Below are 20,321 nucleotides of genomic sequence, written 5' to 3' on the forward strand. Positions count from 1 at the left end.
GAGTAAAAACTGCTTATTTGTTTGTGTGGCAACAAGTTCAAAAGCTGTACCATGAGTTGATGAGATTCAGCAGTGAAAATCATGTTTGTGTTGTAACCACATGCAGCTTTCTACTACAGCATAATAAGTCTGTACTAATCAATTCTTTATTATCTCAGACCTGGCAAGTGTCTTTGACCAAACAGAAAAAAAAAAAAAAACATAATAAAATAAGCATCCAGTATGAGGGGTTTCATTCTTCTGTGACACTATTTATTCAGCGTTTCAAATGATTGCCATTTGGAAGAGACTCCTAAAATGAATTCTAGTTTAAGCCTTCAGCTCGGCCCTTTAACAGCACAAGGTGGGCTTCAGCAGACAGTAAAGCCCTCCTCCTCTTCGAGTTCTAATGCTTCAATAACATGTGAACAAAGTTCAAAAGGTGCATCTAACAATATGTAAAAGGGGATAGAAAGGGGGGAATCGATCTTCATTCAAATCCAATGACACATCGAGGGGTGAATTGCACTGTTCCAAAGAAAACTGCACAGCTACATGAAAACTTGAGCCAAGGAAATGAACGCACCAAATTCAGCTGGTGAATATAATGAACATGTGAAAGTTGGATGATCCCATTCTGGACTGCTGATTTGAACTGCTTCCCATGCACATGGTGGTGACAGAATGTTCAACTGCTTATCCGTGATTGCACGATCGACTTGTCAGCCAGGACAGTTCAGTTTTATTGATTTTTGTTGTTATTGGGGTGAGACAAAATAGCTGGTGAAAACTACTGGTTTGAGTTGTACACAGCTTCAATAAAAACAAAGCTAGTCTCTTAATGACACATTGTCAGCAAAATGTCTAGACAAAAAAAAAAAAAAAACTTGGTTTCAGGTTTATTGGGTTTCCTTTTGACACATTCAGCACAACTTAAACAGATTATATTGCTTATGGTCAGCTAGGTCTTACCACTAGAGTGATCCACAATTAGAAATCCCAGGAAATGTTTTACAGCCTAGAACCCACATTGTATACAGTAGTTTACAGGGAAACATGTTGAGTGATTAAACCTTATCCATGTAGGATACACTAACAATTTAAATGTGATAAACCAATGAAGCAATTATTTTTTAAATAAAATAAATTCAAGATAAAACACACTTAGACCAACGCAGTTATTCATTAGAACTGCCACGTTGGTAACTCAAAAGTAAAATCATAAATGGAACTGTATTTTCTTACCATTATACCCTTACAATAATTTGTCAGGGTGTTTATTTTAAAGTGTGACGTCTTATAGGAGTCCAGCAGTTAGCAATATTTCCCACTTAAGACCTCACACCATTTACAACAGTGAAAATGTTTGTCAAGTTTATTTCAGTGTTAATAAATTCATCACTGCTTACTGTGTTTATTATAGTTAATATTTATTGTGAAAAGAAACAGGTAACAATTCTGAAATGTTTTATTTTACATAATATTTGAAACACAAAACATAGAGAATGTGATGCAAGTAGTTTTAAAAAACAATGTTCAATATTTACTTTAGAAACATTACAATATATTTCAGTTTTTATCAAATAAATACAGTATAAACTCACTTTAGTAAAAAAGTTGCCTCCCAGTGAAGGCCTAGCAGTCCCAATGTGCTGGTACTGACCACACTGTAAAGTCACTTCCAGTGTTCGATATCAAGGAGGCCACCACCTGCATATCACACCTCTGTACAATAAACAAGACCAACACCATCCCCTTTAAACCCTTTGAAAACCTGGATGCACCGTGATGCAACTCATTTGCAAAAAAACTATTCAAAACTAAAAACAGAAAAATAAAACAGTTAACTTGAATAAATATCAAATCAAAACGAATGGAAATATGAACCAGTTAAATAAAAAAAGATCCGTCTGCCAGTATTCTTCCAAACAACCTGTCAACTGACATGGTAAAGACAAGCAACAAGCACAGTCTCAGGTGTAGGTGCAACAACAAAACGAAATCCACAGATCCTTCAGGTCTGTAAAGTTTTAAAATGAGATTTGCCATAACATTTATTTTATGACAGTTTACTTAAACTGAAGTTTCACTGATCAGTATCTATTATTTAATTACAACTGTCATAATACGTGATGCTTATTATTTTGAGTAAAAAAGGTATACCAGCGACTACATGGAAGAAGGTGTCGGTGCACCAGGGCTGTCCAAATGACTGTCTTACAATTACGTATGGATGTTAACTGGTTCAAATACAAGAACTGACTGTCTAAGATAGCGCTTGTGTACCTTTGAAAAGTAACACTTTCTGCATCTACTGTGCTCTTTTTGTGCAGGATTCAGAAACAATAAAATACTGAAAGTATTCAGTCTGCAGTTGACGCACTCAAGAGATACTCTTCCTGCTCTCTGGGGTCCGTCCCTCCTTGGTTAATGTCTGATAATTCAATTTAGCCACAGTGAGGTGAACTGGGTCCCCAACTCCTCCCCCACAGATGCATGCAGGGTAACCGTGTGTGTTTATGAGCAGCTCCCAGAGTCATGACAATCAATAGCCCTCTGCCTGTCCCTGTCCAGCAGCTTGAGTAACTCTCCCGCAGAAGAATGCAGCTCCCTCACAGCGGCGTCAGCCTCCCTGTACATTATTGCGCTCTGGTCCTGGGATTCAGCACACACGGCTGTCCATATACAGCGAAGGGTCTTGGAGAGTGTTTCGGCTGCTTTAGGAACTGACTCAATAAATTGCTTCAGCATTTGGGAGCTGGGGTCATCTGCTGTTTAAAACCAACAAAATGAATATTTTATTTTCATCTTGACAATTGATCCGTCATTCTAATATATGTTAAACCACAACTTATCATAAAAACAAATACCAAATTATAGCTCTGATAAAACTGTTACATTTATAAAGTCCTAAAGTATAAAGAGCACAAGTCCATGTTAACTGCTCTTAGTATCCTTATATAACTAATATTTACCAGAGCTTTCTTCTTAAAAGATCTAAGCAATAACTGGAGCAAATCTAAAAACCAGAATGAAAGTAGAGACTTACAAATACAAGTGGAACCGTGACAAAAGCATTACAAAAACCGGTAAGACTTTAAAACACGGGTCTGGTCATGATTATTTCATGTGTACTATGGGAAATGTTATGAAGTCATGCTTGTGACACTTGAATTCAATAGGAAAGTCATCTGGCTATCACTGTAGCTGCTGTTCTGTCTCCATAGTGCTTACTCATTTTTAGAAAGGGAAATTCAGGAAAGAACTCAGATTGGCTGAAATACTTTAGGGCATGGTGATGCCGAGTTGCTGTTGGCATGAGAAGGGATGTTGGTGTGGTTCAGTTGTGCATACCGTGTAAGAGATTTCTGGAGGCGCACCTGCCCCACAATATTCAGCTCTGAATTATTTGTGTTAGAGGATTCTTACCTCCCAAATCAGATAAGCAGTTATATGAAGTCACGTAAAAATATAGGTGTAACAAACTTACTGTGCATACAGTATTTACAGTGAATAGCCTCAACATACATGTATGTATCCTTGCTGGTGAATTTTAGGCCAAAAACACAACACAATTTCAAAACCAAACTGGAAAATCGTGAATTGGTTGTACATCAAATGGAACATAATTGACCACGTATTTATTGATTGTTTAGGAAAACTAAGTAATTAGAAATAGGAAAGAAAAGATTTCGCTTTGTATATACTGGTCTATTTTAAGCAAAAATAAATAAATAAATAAATAAAAATAAATAAATAAATCACAGAATGATTTATATAGTCCTATTTACAAAGCTTTAACTCAAATTATTGTTTCCCAGGTTAAATGCGTCAGTAGGACTCTTGCAGTTTGGGTTCTGGCAACTGTGCAAATGATGTCTCTTACAATAAGACAACTGGCTCGCATGATTTAATGACGACTTATCAAAATCACAAAAACAGAAAAAGATTGTACTCGGAAACCAATATAAAAAGGTGTTCTTTTTTGTAATTAACATTATAATTGTGCAGTATGTTGACAGGATAATACAGAAATGAACAAATCCCTAACAGTGACTGGTATCTCATATGTGATTTATAATAATACTTTAAGTAAGGTTCACAAAACCATTCATTTAATTAATCTACAAAAATCTTTAAACACAATATGGGATTTCCAAAAGAGAAACTTGCAGAACAAGCAACAATATCTTGCAGGCAGCAGTAGGTTTCGAAACCCCAAGCTCAACCTGTCAGCCCAGCTAAAAAACTAAGTTAATAATCCCAGCACAGCCTTCAAGAAACTCATCTCTTTCCACTCTAAGGGGAGGTTGTTCTGACACAGCAGAAGAGTTTGTGACGCACTGACCTCTCATCTCAAAGAAACAATGGCACCAGACACACACATCTCTTTAACCCTTTAGATGCGTTTCTCATTAACACCGGAAATATGTGTAGCTTCTTACTCGTTCATCTTCACTTTGATTTTCTCAGTTTGGATCAATATGGTGCAAGTTTATTCTGAAGTTATTAAATCATTGTCAGAAATAATTTGACAGAAGTGCACTGCTGATGGAAGCTTTAAATCTTTTAGGCTATATACTGTGATAGTATGACGTTAGTGGAAAATGCATATGCAAGAAATAAACGTGTGATTGTGTATGTAACTAATGTATATCTATGTATACTAAAATCAATGTGTTTGTATTTAGATTACTTATATCTAGATAAGTTATATCAAGCTTGGAAATGTAATTCTTAACGGATCAGTCTACTTTCTGTGTGTTTATTGAATTATTACTAGAAAATGTATATAATTGAAACTATAAAAAAAAAAAAGGTCTGCATGAACATTTAATCAAAGGCTGTTGCTAGGTACTTTGAGTGGAATGCTTTCCTGGGGTGGGGCGCTAAGCCAAAATTATGCATTAATATGCAATTTAAACACTTAAACTGAAATCAGAAATGCAGATTTTATACAGGAGACAGTTCAGGGGGTAATGAAGTTACTTCTAAAGCAATCCCTTGTTGATTATCCCAGCACACTGGCGAAGGCTCTTGCTGAAAGGCTCTACTTGACTTTTCTTTATATACACATTTACCTTGATTGAGTGTTTTGAAGCAGTTTGAGTGCTTTGAAGTTATGGATGTATTAATAATCCACAATTTGTGGATCAACATAGTTCAAACAATCTCACCTGTGAAATATTCCAGAGGCAGATGGTTGATATTTTCCCCAGCTTTCAGTAGCCCAGTCAGCTCTGAATTTAATGCTTTATACAACGTGATGTTCTCTTTTAAAAAATTATCTGAAATCTCTTCTGTTTTTTCTTTTTTTAAAGATAAAATTTGCTCCTGAAATAAAACAAACATTAGTTATTTTTATTACTCATTATTTTATTACCATAGTTATTTATTTGTTTTATTTTTTGTATGGGATTACTGGTAAACAAGATTGTGGTCTAAGTAACATGAGTCTAGGCTAGAAGAGATGCAATCTCTCAAACATGCCCTCAAGATACAGGTGTCAGAATATGCATTTGTTCTGACAAGACAAACTGCAGTGAACCATTCACATGCCAATATAATAGCATTGGAATGTTTTATGACTCATTTCTATAACTCTACAGATCTTCCCTATAGATGTTTAGCAGCTTTGAAATCTAAATATCATTTAAGTCGCAACATTGGGTCCCTGAATAAAGAGCCAGCAGGCCTGTGTGCATTCATGGTTAGAGCTTTTCTCTCCGACAATAAAAAACACTGCCTGTTGCATATGGAGACTTTGTATTCTTTCATTTCAAAAGGTCCAACTACATACAAGGGGTGTTCAATTCTTACACTGCAAGTGCCTTGAGGTCAGCAGATGTTCTTACCCAAAATGCTTTAGTCCTGTCCATTAACTGTGTCAGAGAGGAAGTAAAGCAACCAAGTCCTTTCTTGGCATCTTCTGTCATCTGGAAAGTAAGACTGGTTAATAGGAAGGTTTCATTTTCATAGGAGGACAATGAGAATCTCTGTTACAGGAAGCATCAAAGGATAAGTGTCGATCGGATTATCTTACCTGCATTCTGCTCAACTTTTTACCTCCCTCATGTTTAGTTTAACAAACACAGCAGTTTACTGCATGAATAAGAGCTGCTTGCTCTTTCTTCCACATCCTACTTGAAAATGACTTAGTACTGCGTTCAAGAGTTCACCTGTCAATATGTGCAGGAATCTAAAACCAGGAGCGACTATGAGAGGGATATTAAACCAGGATGGAGAATTAGTTTGAACTCAGTTTTAGCACCCCTGTAGCTGCGCCATAAACAATAGAGACCCTTTGAAAAGCAGCAGATCTACACCAGTCTCAGCAAGAAAAATTGGAAGACACAACCCAGGCCTTGACAATCACTCAGCACCTTTATTAATCCAGAGGACTTCACCGAGAACAAATCCTAAATTTACAAAAGGACAACAGAGTTCACAAGAACACTAAAATTAAACATGTTCATACACCCCACAGGTGTTTAAGAATAAAAGCCAAATCTAATTTCCTGTGCAGTCCTAGTTTCCATTACACAGTTTTGCATGAATCGCAAGAGCAAATCATACCAGTACAGCTGTCAGAGCTTGCGGATAGCTTCAACGAGAACAGGAATGCAGAGACTTCATGCATTTTATATGTTGTGCACTTATAATCTATCTTAGCCAAAATGAGACTTTCCTTTAACTACTTGGAGCTTGTTCTGCAATGTGACCACATGCCTTTATAAAGTGTCTCAGTAGTCATGACGGTTGTTTCAAAGTAAAAGCAAGTGCTAGCCATACAGTGCTGCTCGTATTAAAAAAATGCATGCTCTTTATATTGTAAATATATTACAGGCTTATTTCAATATAGGTTTTACCTTTACAAGCTATAGCTTTGCATTTTTCACTACTTGAAATAATGTAACTTAAATCACAGTGTAAATGTTAGTAAATTTAAATGTTACGTATGTGTTTTGTGATTATTTCTGGTATAATGTTAAGACTTTTTTCTGGTTTAGCATTGCAATCTACTGGATATTTCATCAACCCATCACTCAGGGGACCCTGTGACAAGTCGGGTCTGACTAGTGCAGACTATAAAATCACATCATTAAACCACTTGGTTAGAACTAGGGATTAGCCAATGGATGCTCCTCAATGTGTGTGTTTATGTATGTAGTTTGTTCAAGTAGTTTCTGAGATTTATGCTTGGTGACCCTAGTCTGACAGGTTTTCCCTTTATCTGCTGGTTTGATAACAATGGATTTTCTTTTAAGCTCTGATTTTCCAACAATTCATTTTGAAGTTAGACGCACTCGGGAAAACCAAATACAGTGATATTTCACCTCTTCCTTAAAGAATGGCTAGAGATTCTTCCGTACAGTTTACACATTCTACGTGAATGTCTGCAGCACAGAAACTCAGATTTACAGCACGATGGAAATCATTTCTGAACTCAATACAAGAACAAAACCTCTTCACTTCAATCAAGTTCTCTCACTATAGGACTAGAGATGAAAGTGCATTCTCTTACCTTTTCTGAAGCTACAGTCTGGACATGTGACTCAAGGTGTTCCACTGATGATATTGCTGCAGAGAGCTGGCTCTCAATGAATTCATCTGCTCCGCGCATCAATGCCTCTTTCAGCGAGGTACTAAAAAGCTTGTGCAAAAATAACAAAAAAGATTCGGTAGCATTTGATACACAGCAAAGCACTGTAATCAGTTCAAGGTACTGACAGAACAGCAACTTGGAGCACAGAAGTCACCCCTTCACCCCATGTCACACTGCATCTTAAATACTGGGTTAGTGATTCAAATATTGAATTGTTTTCGTTGTAAATATTTACACAATTGTCCTACCTTTTTCAATAAGTGTTAAAGTAATTTAATTTTGGGATTATTAATGTATTCAAGTATTTGTCCCCCTAATCCGCAGGATCACCAGAGCTGTTGAGACTCCCCCTCTGAAATCCAAGCGAAGGCTGCTGACTTCGCACCCCCCTGACTCTATTACTCTCCCTGCACACCACGCAGCTGTGTCTCCCCATACTGCCTCATGGTCTGCCACTGGACTAAGCAGAGGATTGTACTGCTGGGTTCCCAGTGCATAGTGAGAAGAACCAACTCCAGCAGAGTTATCTAACCTGTGGGCATAAAGGCCTGTAGCCCCCTAGGTAAGATGCCAATTCAGCAGGGCTGTGGTTTTGTAACTAATAACTAAAATGGCAGTTTGTCATGGAATTTTGAATGTAGTGGTGCGTAGTGATTTATTCAGTGTGAAGCAGCTCATTAGTATGCAAGCCATGCTATACACACATGGTCATGTGATGCTGTTTAACCAATCAGAAGATGTTATTTTATATACATTATCTTACATTTTCAGAGAATTGTCAGCATACAGAATAAATCTTCAATAGATGTTGATATTCTGAATACAATCTTGTTTTTGGTATACAGAAATCATAACAATCAAATTATTTATCGACTGGGACCCCACAATACCAAAATCAATAATATTTTAATGAAATTAAAAACGTGTCTTGTATATATTAATTTACTGTCAAGAACATAATCTGTTGTTACTTCTAAAAGTTACCGAGTATGTGTCTGTGAACAAATACAGGATGATGATGCAGAGATCAAGAGGAACCAGCTTTGTTAATGTACTTTATACATATTTTGGAGGAGCGGATGCGCTCGTTGACCAAGGGGGTAACGGGTGACGTTACAAAAAGGGGCCATAGTGATGTGATCTGTTCCTTTGTGAATGGTTACATTAAATGACGAGAAGGAGGACCTGTGCTGTGAAACGTGAGTGTTTTGTTTGTTGGTAATACGGTTTGTAATTATTTGGACAGCTAACACGATCCGGAGCTGTTGCCAAAGGTCAGCACTAAAACTAGGATCAACAGCATGGCACTTTTATTATCACTAAAGAACTGTACTGACCACGAGCACTAGAGCATGCACTGTGGACCGGTGTATGTGTTACGTGTGGGTAAACTGAAATGGGACTTATTTCGGGGCAAACCCACGGATTACAAATAAGCAGTACACACCGCTGTATTGCTTCATTAACATTGTTACTGTTTACTGCTGTTAGCCATCAGGCATTCGATTATACAATTAAAACCTTCATTGCACCTTGTTTGTCTGATTATTGATCACCTGCACACTGTTAATCACTTTGCCACAGTTTGCCACACTGGAAGGGACTGCTGCTTTCGCTAGCAGAAGCTGGGCCACGCAATTCGTAAGTTGTAACCAACAGCAAATAAAAAAAAAAAAAAAAGAGATCAAATTATTTCCATGTGAATAGGCCATAATATTAATGTCGTTTTCAAGCCTTTTTTACTCGTTAATTTACTGTTATGTTTACACTGGAAATTTCTCAAATTTTATACAAAACAAGGCAGAGGCTAGTGATGACATGAATATGAAAAATTGGAAAGAAAAATATATATATATATACATACACACACACACACACACACATGGGCAGTAGTGCTGGGTTTTCTGAGACATCAGCTCTCCTGCAGAGAGGTTACAGTATGTCCAGCAAGAAGTTCTGCCATTTGTTAAATGTGATGAAGACACCCCTTTGTAAAAAGTGCACAGGACTGAAAACGCACAGACGATAACAGCAGAATGGATACCGAGGAGATGAGGTCACAATGGAGGTGAAGCGATTGTCTGGAGTTGATTTGCGAGGGTCTGACAGATACAGTGCCAAATGCTGCAATCCTGAAGTGGTATCCTAGCACTGTGGAACCACACAGTCCCATTCACAGAATAAAAAAAAAAAAGTTAACCACACTTCACACACTACCCAGGAAAAAAACTACAAAAGCATCTACTTTAAAAGGGAAAATGGGACAGGACTAAAAAGAAAACTACAACCGCCATCTGAAGAGGAAGAGTGGGAGAATTTTGGCTCATTAAATGAAATAGTTTAGAACAGGGATAGGTTATGCCTGCACTTCCAGTACAGGTCTTTGTTATAACCATGTCCTTAAATTAGATTAGACCAATTTAAACAACTAAAATCAGGCTTAAAAACAGTTAATCATTGAATTGCACCCATTAAAACTGCAATTGAGCAGCACTCCAGGAGCAGAGATACCTACCCCTGGTTTAGAACACACACAGAATGGATCCAAGCTGGACTACAATAACTCATACTCTTGGGTTAAAGTGCACCATGGGCAGCCAGCACAGCCGTTTACATTGTACTCCAGTTTCTCAGGGATTATTGTCTAATGCAGTACAGCACAACTCTGGCCCATGACATCCATTCAAATCAGGTCCTTGATTAGTTCATGAACACACAGCAGGTTCAATTACTAATGTAGATCTTGCTTGGAGTAAAAGACCTGGACTGGAACGGATCTCGAGGGCCAGAGTTGTGCTCTAGTGGTATTAAATAATCTTCTCCAGAATGGAGAATCTTCTAATACCGTTCCTTGCGCATCAAAATCGGTAATGTGTACAGTCTTGCATATGAAAGCACCTGCCAACTGAGCACCCATTATCAGCTTTCTATTAGAGTCTGTCAGATCTGCTGTCTTGCCCATTGTACCTGAAGCTGGAGAGTGACTGGAGATGCAGGTTTTTATACATTTCACATAATAGATTCCATTTGCATCAGGCATGTGTGCTTTACATTTTCACAACTTTCCTAAAACCTGAACACTTCATGAGGGGAAAAAAAATAAAACACACACAATATAGTAGAGCTGCCAATGCCTGCATTGTACTGTATGCAATTTGTAAGGGTATGGGGGTGTTTGTACACCACCTCTCTGCTTTACCTCTCAAGACTGCACTAAAATACATTGGCCTATCTAAGACACACCACACACTATGAATATCTCAACAGTAATGCTAAAATAAATAAAAAGTCACAGCACATTTTAAATCAATGCCCTGAAGCCATTGTTCTAATATTACCTCTACTTGGTCCAGTCTGCATTTTTCTATCATAAAACTGCCTTCAGGCCCCATGGAAACCAGCAGCTTGCCTAGCTGGCTGGCAAAGCAGAGAGAGGATTGGTTCATTTTCTCTTTTGATTGCTTCACCATGGACTCACTGTCACTCTCACAACCCTGTGCCAATGAAAAGGAAACACGGGCTACAGCATTTTATATACTACCACATTTCAGTTGTTTTTAATTCGAGACTTTCAAAATTGGCAAATGAAGATTGCTACAGCTTGTTATGAAACTCATCGGTCAGAGCTAGTGTGCTCTGGCTTTCCAGAACCAATGTATTTACAGATGGTGGCATTATTATTAGGATAAATCTGATTTATCTAAGAGCACTTTGTTTATTTTTCACACAACAACCGGACACAGCTCTCCCATCTGTTTTCTATGGAGGCCAGCCGTTCCATCACTACTCAATTTTGAAACAGAAAATAAAGCATGGCTGCCATGACACCAATTAATGACCTGTTGCTATGGAGACTCGAACCCTGCTCTCAACGTTGACTAAATGGACTACAATAATTATATCCGACAAACAAAGCAAAGACCAGAAATATGTAGAACAGTAATTATGGCACTGCTGTGGTGTGTTCCTCAGTAATAAATGGAACAACCTTGTTCAAATAACGTCCTTGACCGCAACATAGCCATGGCATTTTCCCCTCAATTAAAATGGTTTTACATAAAGCACAAATACAAATTTGAGCAATAACCGATTACCTTTAAAAACAGGATGGCATAACAATCAATATTTTTGCTATGTTAAGTCTATAAAACTGTCCACCTACCACTTCCTCAAAATAGGAGGCCCATCTCTAATGAAACTCATTAAAGGAAAGGTTTGAGCCTTGCTGTGCTAGGCATGTTGTTTTGAAAGCGAAAGCTTCACAGTTTGTCCAGTTACCATAGCGACCACACTGCTCTAAAGAGCAGAATTTGAATGTTGGCCGTTTTTCAGCAGACATCAGCAGGGAAAGGGGTTGGTGACCTACGTGTAGCAGAAGGGTAAAGCTCCTTCCCAGCATCTTCAGCTCACTAGCAAGGCTGTCCAGGATGGCACTTTGCGAGCTGGATAGGGAGAGGCAGGTCCCCCACAGTCTGAGCACCGTAACCATACTGTTTAAACTGGTAGCAGCACTGAAGCCATGGGTCTGAAGGTCTGGGTTTTGAAACACTGAGGAAATAAACACATGCATAGTCGTAAAGTATTCATTCAAGTAGACTCATGTTCACACTGGATTGAAAATGGATGCCAAGGGGGCTCTCAAGTGGTGCATCCAGTAAAAGCGCTCCGCGTGGCGTGCAGGATGCGTTCTACAGCCTGGTTTGAGTCCAGGTTATGCCATAGCCAAACGTGGCCGGTAGTTCCCAGCAGTAAAAAAAAAAAAAAAAGGGAGATGCAAAAGGATTATAGTGCATTTAAAATGAAAATGAGAAATACGCTAAACTTGAATTTAATAAGTGGTAATATTAATATAAAAAATGTGCTTACTATAACCAAGACTTTAAAACATTTTCCTGTCTCTTCTGCCAAACAACTTTCCTGCTAGTCCTGCACTACCAACAGAACAAACAGCAGTTTTTCACACTTTCTACTTACTGAAATCTGGTGAAGCACATTTATCCTGCCCCCACACTGCAGATTCACTCCCTGTGCAGCCGTTAGTAAGTTCCCACAGGATGCCACCTAAAGTTCTGTGTGCAGCAAAGGCAGTTTTAGGTGGAGTTCTAATAATGGGTGCACAGGCGGTGAATCTAATGTGTTCTCCATCCAGCAAGGGCACACAAGTAACATATTGCAGAGCGTCCGTTTCAAACCTGGAAAGCTGCTTGGTTGGTGCCAGACAAGAACACTTACTTGTTGTAGAATTCCTGGGTAGCTGCTGGTGTGTTTGTGCAATTGCCTTGGCAGATTCAGTAACAACCCACAGGTCCCACAAGAGCTGCTCAGTCAGGCTGCCTGCCTCCCGTTCCCTCTCCAGAGCCTCCATCGCAAAGTGGAGCAGCTGCTTACAGACAGTCACGCACCCAGTATCCGAGACAAGGGCCGAGTCAGACACTGAAATGTTAAATTAATGACTGTGCCATTCAACGTATTACGCAGTATGACCTTTAAAAAAAGTTCTACCTACAGAAAAACAAGTCTGCCATTGCTTAGCTCTCAATAGAAAAATCTTGGTGTTTCCTACTTTATTTAGTGCTAAAGGGGAGATGCCTACCTATAACAAGGCACGTGACATTAGAAAAATCACAGGTAATATGATGATTAATACTAAATTCATGACATGCCCAATAGGTTAGCAATAGTACAACAGATACAATACTGAATTCGTGACATGCCTGATAAGCAGTTGGAAAAACAGTTTAATGCTTTTTTTTTTTTTTTAATTATTTATTTGTTTCCACGAAGCTAATGACAATTTAGAATAAATAGCCAAGATAATCTAGCCATTAAATTGCTAAAGGCATCTTACTTTAATCAAGATCTACATCAAAATAAATACACAAGCAGTGTGCAAAATATGCATATCTGAAGAATGTTCAAATATACAATCTCAAAATACACAGCATGATGCTTAAGAAGTCTTGCCACTATAGCAAAACCCTGATCATTCCAATCACAGAAGCCTGTAGGTCTTGTGTGCTTGCTCTTCTGTGGTAATTGAGAATGCACGATTAGCTCTCAATCTCTGGTATTAACAGAACCCTTCAGAACTGGATGTTTTCGATTTACAGGTAAAGGGGACGAATTATTTATTTTTGGAAGGTTTCTTGATTGGGAAAGTCATACAAACAATCCCATTTGTAATCTGATTATACAGATAGTTGCGGTTTTACTGTATTGAGAAATGACTGAACAAAATACCTTTTTCGAGTTGGTCAGACCGCTGCTGGCTCAGAGTATTCCCCTGCCTATTTGAACACAAACAGAAACCTTTAATGGAAAGAGTTCATACTAACTGCTATGAGCTCAGGGTCCAAGCACGTTCTTAACGTTCCTACAAAACTGGTCTAGTTCAAGACTATGCACTGATGTGCACAAACATAGTACAGACACACACTGCATTTTTTTTTTCAAAACCTAAGTTAGTGAATTTAAAAGTTGGGTCCGGGTCAACTAATGATACAAACACACTGTATATACTTTCCCTACAATAACAATGTATACTCTATATTTAAAAAAATGCAAAAAAACTGTATGTCTTATTTCTATCACTGTTTGGACTGCGATAAAGACTAGTGTGAAGATAAAAATCTAAAAACTGAATGTAAAAATAAATAGTGTTACTAGGAGGATGAACAGTATTGTTGTCCATGAAGAAACATTCCAGAAATCTCTCTCATTCTCTCCCTGTTTGGACAGTCTAATCTAAACCCAGCAGATGCAGTTTATTGCCACTGTGGTTCAAAGACCAACCCTGTTTTCTGTTCCATCAATTACCTCCTTGTCTTTAGCCTGTGACAGCTATATTGTATCTAAAGGACAGGATTTCAAATGCATCACCATAAACAGCAAAAACAAAGGCCAGTGAGGCATCTAGCAGCTGACATGCAGAGAACATTAACCGTTGAGGATTTTCTACACACCTCTGTGAGCTGGTTAAATATGGGTACGAGAAGTGACCATTAACCCCTGCAGGGACACAGGTATAAGGCTGCCCTTTATACCAAAAGAAAAAGAGTTATAAATGTGGTACAGTTATGGCTCTCATTTGACCTATAATGTCATTCCACTAGCCCTTTCATTCTCTTTATAAAAGGTGCAACACAAAACAGCACAGCTTTCTAACAATGTCTCCTGACTAGTACATTATACAAGAGGTGGCCTTGTACTGTACGTCGCAATTTACATTGTCCCATACATCTGGAAAACCGGCAATCTAATTGTGATGAAACTTGGTATTAACAGAAGTTAGAGAGAGTTATATTCTGTGTATATATGGTGCGGTCTCTGTCCGTATATTGTTCATGTGTACATCACGCTCACATTTTGTAAACATGTGGAAAAGCGTAACCTAAAAATTGTACAAATCAACGTGTGGCTGTGAGGTACACAAAAAAAGAACAATAAAATCAATCCCACAACAGTGTCCTGTGCCTCTGTCAAGCAGAAACTACCAACGTTTGAACCAAAGTTTGATTGATTTGATCACAGAGATAGAGAGATAGATACAGAGAGATAGAGATAAAAATTGATAAATCAGGATAATCCTGAAGGCAGGAATGCCCATTACCAGTAAATTCAGAACAGTTGAACTCCTTTACTACCTTACAGGTGAATGCGATTTAACCTCGACATCAGTGGGGAAACAGAAAAGATCCTCGTCGCACCCACCATGTGAACCCTTAAAACACACAAAACAAAAAAGCACCTGTAATTATACAAATAAAATACATAAAGGCACCCAGGTAATTCCTGTAGTATAACTAAGAAAATCACATTTGAAGCTATACCTTTAAGAGTTAAGACTATAGTTTTAAAACAGGACAGGTATGAGGGATGACCTAGGATGAAAAAGACTGAGTGCAATTACTGTCTTATACTGTAAATTTCCCCCCATGCACACAGCACCTCCCATCTCTATGTGCTTTTAATATACTGAAGCTTACTGAGCCGAAAGTTTGAGCCTCATGGAGGGGGGGGCAGCACAAGCAAGGGTAAAGGGATTCCTATATTAGAATGTAACAAGGTTAGGCTTAGGGTACCGGGGGTAAAGGGTTTCCTATATTAGAATGTAACAAAGCTGGGTACCTGACAGAGTTCCCTCATAGAAAGGAGTTTCCCCTCAAATGTCTGCAGATCCCAAAGCGTGGAGGCTCCCATCTCAGTGTTGGTGACTCGGACATGAACAGAGCGGGCCCCTTCACTCACACTGGGATATTTGTTCCTGCAACACATTGGTGAGGGTTACAGCAATGGTGCTGGTTCCTTTTCAAGTAGGGAACATTAACCATTACAAAATGGCGGTTTCCCTTTAACACACCTGACCCTGAAAACATATACCAAAGACCTCAACAGAGCAGTGTGACGTGGCTGCTGCTCCGCCCGCCACCCTGAAGTAAAAATGGTTTATTTCTTTTATTACAGCCAAGTGCTGGTAAAGTCCCACCGTGGCCTACTGCTCAGTGGGAAGCCTGTGGTTCAAGTGCAGTCCTAAGCCCCAGCCTCTTGCTAGTTCCATGCATGTTCACGAAATACATGGAGGCTACACGGGCCCAGTTGAGACTCAGAAGCATCAGTCCTCAACTATCTGGATGATTGGCTCCTTTGCGCAGAGTCTACAGCACAGGCACACAAATACAAGCTCGTCACCATCCACCTACATCAGTTGGGTCTGAAGGTGAATTATGCAAAAAGAGACAGTTACCGTCCACCCAGATAGTTACCTATCTAGGGGTCAGTCTGGACTCAAAGCCCATGTTAGCCACTCTGTCAGATGATCAAGTAAAGAGAGTAACTGCCTGACTATAGCTGTTCCAGCTCAGCAGGGGACCAACAGTAATGACTTTCCAGAGGCTAACTGGACTGACGGTAGCAGCATCCAACACCCTTCCACTGGGTCTACTGCATATGTGGCCCCTGCAGACTTTGTTCAACCACATAGGATGTCAGCCCATGTTGAGTCAGTTGGGGCAGTGTGTGGAATGGCCGAGGCGTGCAGGGTGTGTGGCAGCCCCCATGGAAGGGTCACCACATCAGTACTAGGGTAGAATGTCCAGTGAGTCTCAAACACACACACAAAAAACAATACACAGACAAAGATAAAAGGTGAATGAAATAATTACGGATGATAAAAACCACAAAGACTGTCTTGATGGCATTGGATGATGAATGAAAGTTAAGCTGAGCAGAGCAGGGTAATTGAAAACCAAACAAAGCAACAAAAAGAACAAAAACCAGAACACAGGAAAAATGTATCAAATTAAAGTAGGAAAAAATCTAAACAGAAAAGGAATGATCTCACCAACGGATAAGGAAGTCTGGCGATGGTGGTAGGTTGATGAAAAAAAAAAGAGAATGTTTAAAATAATGAGTCTGTGCAGTAGTGCTAAGTTGAATGGTGAACAGTTTTGGCGAAAAAAAAGCAGGATCAGGAAAAAATGGAAACTGAACACACAAAACACACAGACCTTGAAAAACAGCTAAACTTCAACAAGTAACTGTAAAACAAAAAGAGCGAAGACAAAGTGCAGCAACAAAAAATTAATGGATTTACTGCTATTTATCTGAAAAAGCTAAAAGGATTCACTGATTTAAGTAAAGAACATGCCGTTGTGATCAAAGGGACAGGTGGGTGAGACTTACACCCACATTATGTAGCATGGGAATTGCTACAAGATGAGCTCAATTTTTCAACGTCCTTCAAGGTGGCTTTCTTGCTTGCAATCACCTACGCTAAGTGGGCGAGTGAAATGCAGGCGCACTCAGTATCTGAAGCCTGCCTATTATTTTTTCAGGGACCAGGACGAAGGTTACCCTTCGTACTAAACCCTGCTTTTTTGCCGAAAGAACTTGGCTTTTCATGTTAACCAGACAGTGGAATTGGAGGCTTTCCATCCCCCCTCCTTTCAGATCTGACAGGGAGCACTAGATGCGGTATATGGCGTATTGGGTTGACAGAACTAAAAAGTTGGAGCCAGTTGGAACAATTTTTTTGTCTGAGAGGTAGGCTCTGTCTAAGCAACGTTTGTTCAGGTGTCAAAGGAAAATACCCATTTGTGATGGTTAATATTCATATTTCAGGGAACTAGGGTTATGATAACGTTTTTCCATTCATCCACCTGTCCATCACATTTCTGCATTACATCTGGAGAACTGCCAATTAAACATTTAATTGCCAATTCTTATATTATTCTGGACATATAGTGGATATGTTACAGTCATCAGCTGACTCTTCCCATTAGGGTTGGGATCAATTCCTGGTCTTCAATTCCATTCCCTTTTAATTAATTCCTACACATCCTTACTCAATTATTGTGTTAAAAATGAGCTTCTCATAGCAGCAACAAAACTTGTTATAACCAAAAACAATATATAATTTAATATTTTTAATAATAAGCATAAGCATTTAATAACCAGTAACAAGCATTTCATCCAGCACCGTTTTAAAAAGTCAACCACATTCATCTCAGTTTCTGTACACCCCCCCCCCCCCCCCCCCCCCCCCCCCGTCACTGTTTAGATCATAAAATAGATCTTCTGGATAAATGTTTACAAGACCAAAACAACAAAGTACCTGGTGAACGTGACCGGTTTCTTTAGAGATCTGCTGATTGTGTTTGCTTCCTGTAGAAGGGCAGACAGCCTGAGAGAGGCCCACTTAGACTTGCCTGAAAAAATAAATGAAGGGAAACAAAATAGGAGGGCGCTATACAAAACGTTTTCAAGGCTCAGTGGGTATCAAACAATGATTTAATACAAAACAACCACAACCTCTTCAAAACTGCAGGCAGGCATGTTAGACACAACATACAACACACTTCATACTTCTGACATACCAAGTTTGCTGTTCTGCTCACATTTTTATCTTTCTGGGTGTAAGATTTCACATTACTGATATAGCGTTTCTAATGGATTAAATCACCAGGGCAGAGAAATTATTTGTATTGGTCTTAAGTATAGGAATATGAACAACTGGTGTTCTATGTTTCAAGACACCACAGTTTAGAAATTTTGCTTTTAAGACGTGAAGCAGTGGTTGGAAAATAGATAGGTTAGTGAGCATGGTAAAAGAACCTCCGCTCAGTGCTGAATTCAGAAATACTGAAAGAAACAAATTCAATGACAAATGCTTAGACTAGGATGTCTTTTGAAGACATTGAAAAAGACTTCTAGTCAAAAAGTTTGTCATTTGACTTTTGGTATTTCTATAAACACTGCAGCAACAAAACAGAACAGAGAACACACAAATGATGTTAAACAAATGTGAATAAAACACGAAAAATCACTACAAGCTTAAAAAACACCTTTTTACTGCTGAATGTGGAACTCGGTCAATTTTCTTGAAGTCCCTGACAGAGAGAGAGACGTTGTAAAGCATATCATGCTATTTAATCAGCTGAAGGAGGGTGGGGAACAGTAGCTCTTTCGGGTCACTTCTTTCTGTGACAGTTCTATAGACAGGGGGAGCAAGAAGCATGAACCCCAATTCAATATGGTTTTGAAAGCGCGGAAGGGGGGGGGGAATCGTCAAACACTAATGGTTTTGCCGGTAATCATTTTGTTTTCCAGATATTTTTCCTCTGCTGGATGGTAAAGTCAATTTTACTTTCCACAAGTTAATTAGAAGTACATTTCTCAAGTTAGTCAAGTGATTGTCAGGTTTTTTCATACAAACCACCCCCCCCAAGCCCGGAAATATTTTTAAAATCATAAATAAAATGTTTGAGGGAAGGTCGTCATGTTCAAAATTGGGGAGCTTAGTTGCTTCTTTGTATAATGCTAAAAATGAATCTACAACTACCCCAGTTCTAGACAGCCTTGCAATACATTTATTACATAAATCTACCAATTATAAATTTAAGGAAGTAAAGGGTTTTCTTGGTATAAATCACAATGCTAGACTGGGCCCAATTTTGAGTGGATGACACAAATCGATCGCATTTCTCATATATATATAATATATATATATATATATATATATATATATATATATATATATATATATATATATATATATATATATATATATATATATTCTGCTAAAAACAAGTTCCAGTGTATTCAAAAAGGTCATTTCCACCGACTATACAATTCAAAAAAGTGGTAAGAAAGCACACTGTGTAAGACACCATTCTTTATTTCTTACATGTAAAAAAGGAGAACTGACATTTCAGCCAGTACTGTATATACATACTATACTCCAATTACAAGGAATCTCTTAATATATATCTATATTTAAATAACAAAATAGCACAGAAATACTTTTCCTGAAGCAGACTGTACTACTAGGCCAGATGTTTTACATACAGGGTTATCTTAGAAGTGCTAAAAGAATGTGATCGAGGAATGAAGAGAAGCTCTGTTGTGGAAGCCGAGTCACACGGTTACTGCAAGAAATGGCTTGATAAGGTTCTTGCTTGGATCAATGGACCGCCTCTTGTTTGTAACATTTATGTTCTTAAATTCACATACAACATAACACCTCCATGAATCTATACTGTTTTTTTTTTTTAGAAAGTAAAACAAGTATAATGCTAAACTAAGTTTCTTTTTTTAGTGTTACATTAGAGAATACAAACATATTCCCACTATATTTTACAATTTTATAGTGTTTGATATTTTTGAAAATCACCACTCCAAATAAATTAAATAAAACTAGTTGAGCATTATATTTAATGCTACATTTCTAAAACAAAAA

General features: G+C 38.4%; 2 protein-coding genes across 2 annotated transcripts in view; both read right to left on the reverse strand.

The window, feature by feature from the left end:
• Window positions 1–1,597: 1,597 nt before the first annotated feature.
• On the reverse strand, window positions 1,598–13,002 carry LOC121303574. Its single transcript, XM_041234365.1, has 7 exons — window positions 12,818–13,002; window positions 11,952–12,133; window positions 10,924–11,079; window positions 7,505–7,633; window positions 5,835–5,915; window positions 5,157–5,313; window positions 1,598–2,750 (listed from the first exon to the last, which is right to left on the reverse strand). Exons 1-7 carry the CDS (start codon window positions 12,948–12,950, stop codon window positions 2,497–2,499), a joined length of 1,092 nt encoding a protein of 363 aa, XP_041090299.1. The 5' UTR covers window positions 12,951–13,002; the 3' UTR covers window positions 1,598–2,496.
• Window positions 13,003–14,411: 1,409 nt separating this feature from the next.
• Window positions 14,412–20,321, reverse strand: part of LOC121303530 (kinesin-like protein KIF14) — a 34,841-nt gene continuing 28,931 nt past the window's right edge. Inside the window, exons 19-22 of the mRNA XM_041234284.1 lie at window positions 18,198–18,291; window positions 15,713–15,848; window positions 15,234–15,305; window positions 14,412–14,504 (exon numbers count right to left, since the gene is read on the reverse strand). Of these exons, the coding sequence (XP_041090218.1) occupies window positions 14,412–14,504; window positions 15,234–15,305; window positions 15,713–15,848; window positions 18,198–18,291 (395 nt within the window). The remainder of the gene's footprint in view (window positions 14,505–15,233; window positions 15,306–15,712; window positions 15,849–18,197; window positions 18,292–20,321) is intronic.

Source organism: Polyodon spathula, chromosome 33 (assembly GCF_017654505.1).
Source record: "Polyodon spathula isolate WHYD16114869_AA chromosome 33, ASM1765450v1, whole genome shotgun sequence".
Lineage (NCBI taxonomy): Eukaryota > Metazoa > Chordata > Actinopteri > Acipenseriformes > Polyodontidae > Polyodon > Polyodon spathula.

Coding starts and splice junctions, on each gene's coding strand:
- LOC121303574 (XM_041234365.1), bottom strand. CDS start 12,950: ATGGAGGCTCTGGAGAGGGAACGGGAGGCAGGCAGCCTGACTGAGCAG. Junction 12,134..12,817: donor ACCCAGGAATTCTACAACAA/GTAAGTGTTCTT, acceptor TTATTTCCTCAG/TGTTTCAAAACCCAGACCTT. Junction 5,916..7,504: donor AGACTGTAGCTTCAGAAAAG/GTAAGAGAATGC, acceptor CTTACTTTCCAG/ATGACAGAAGATGCCAAGAA.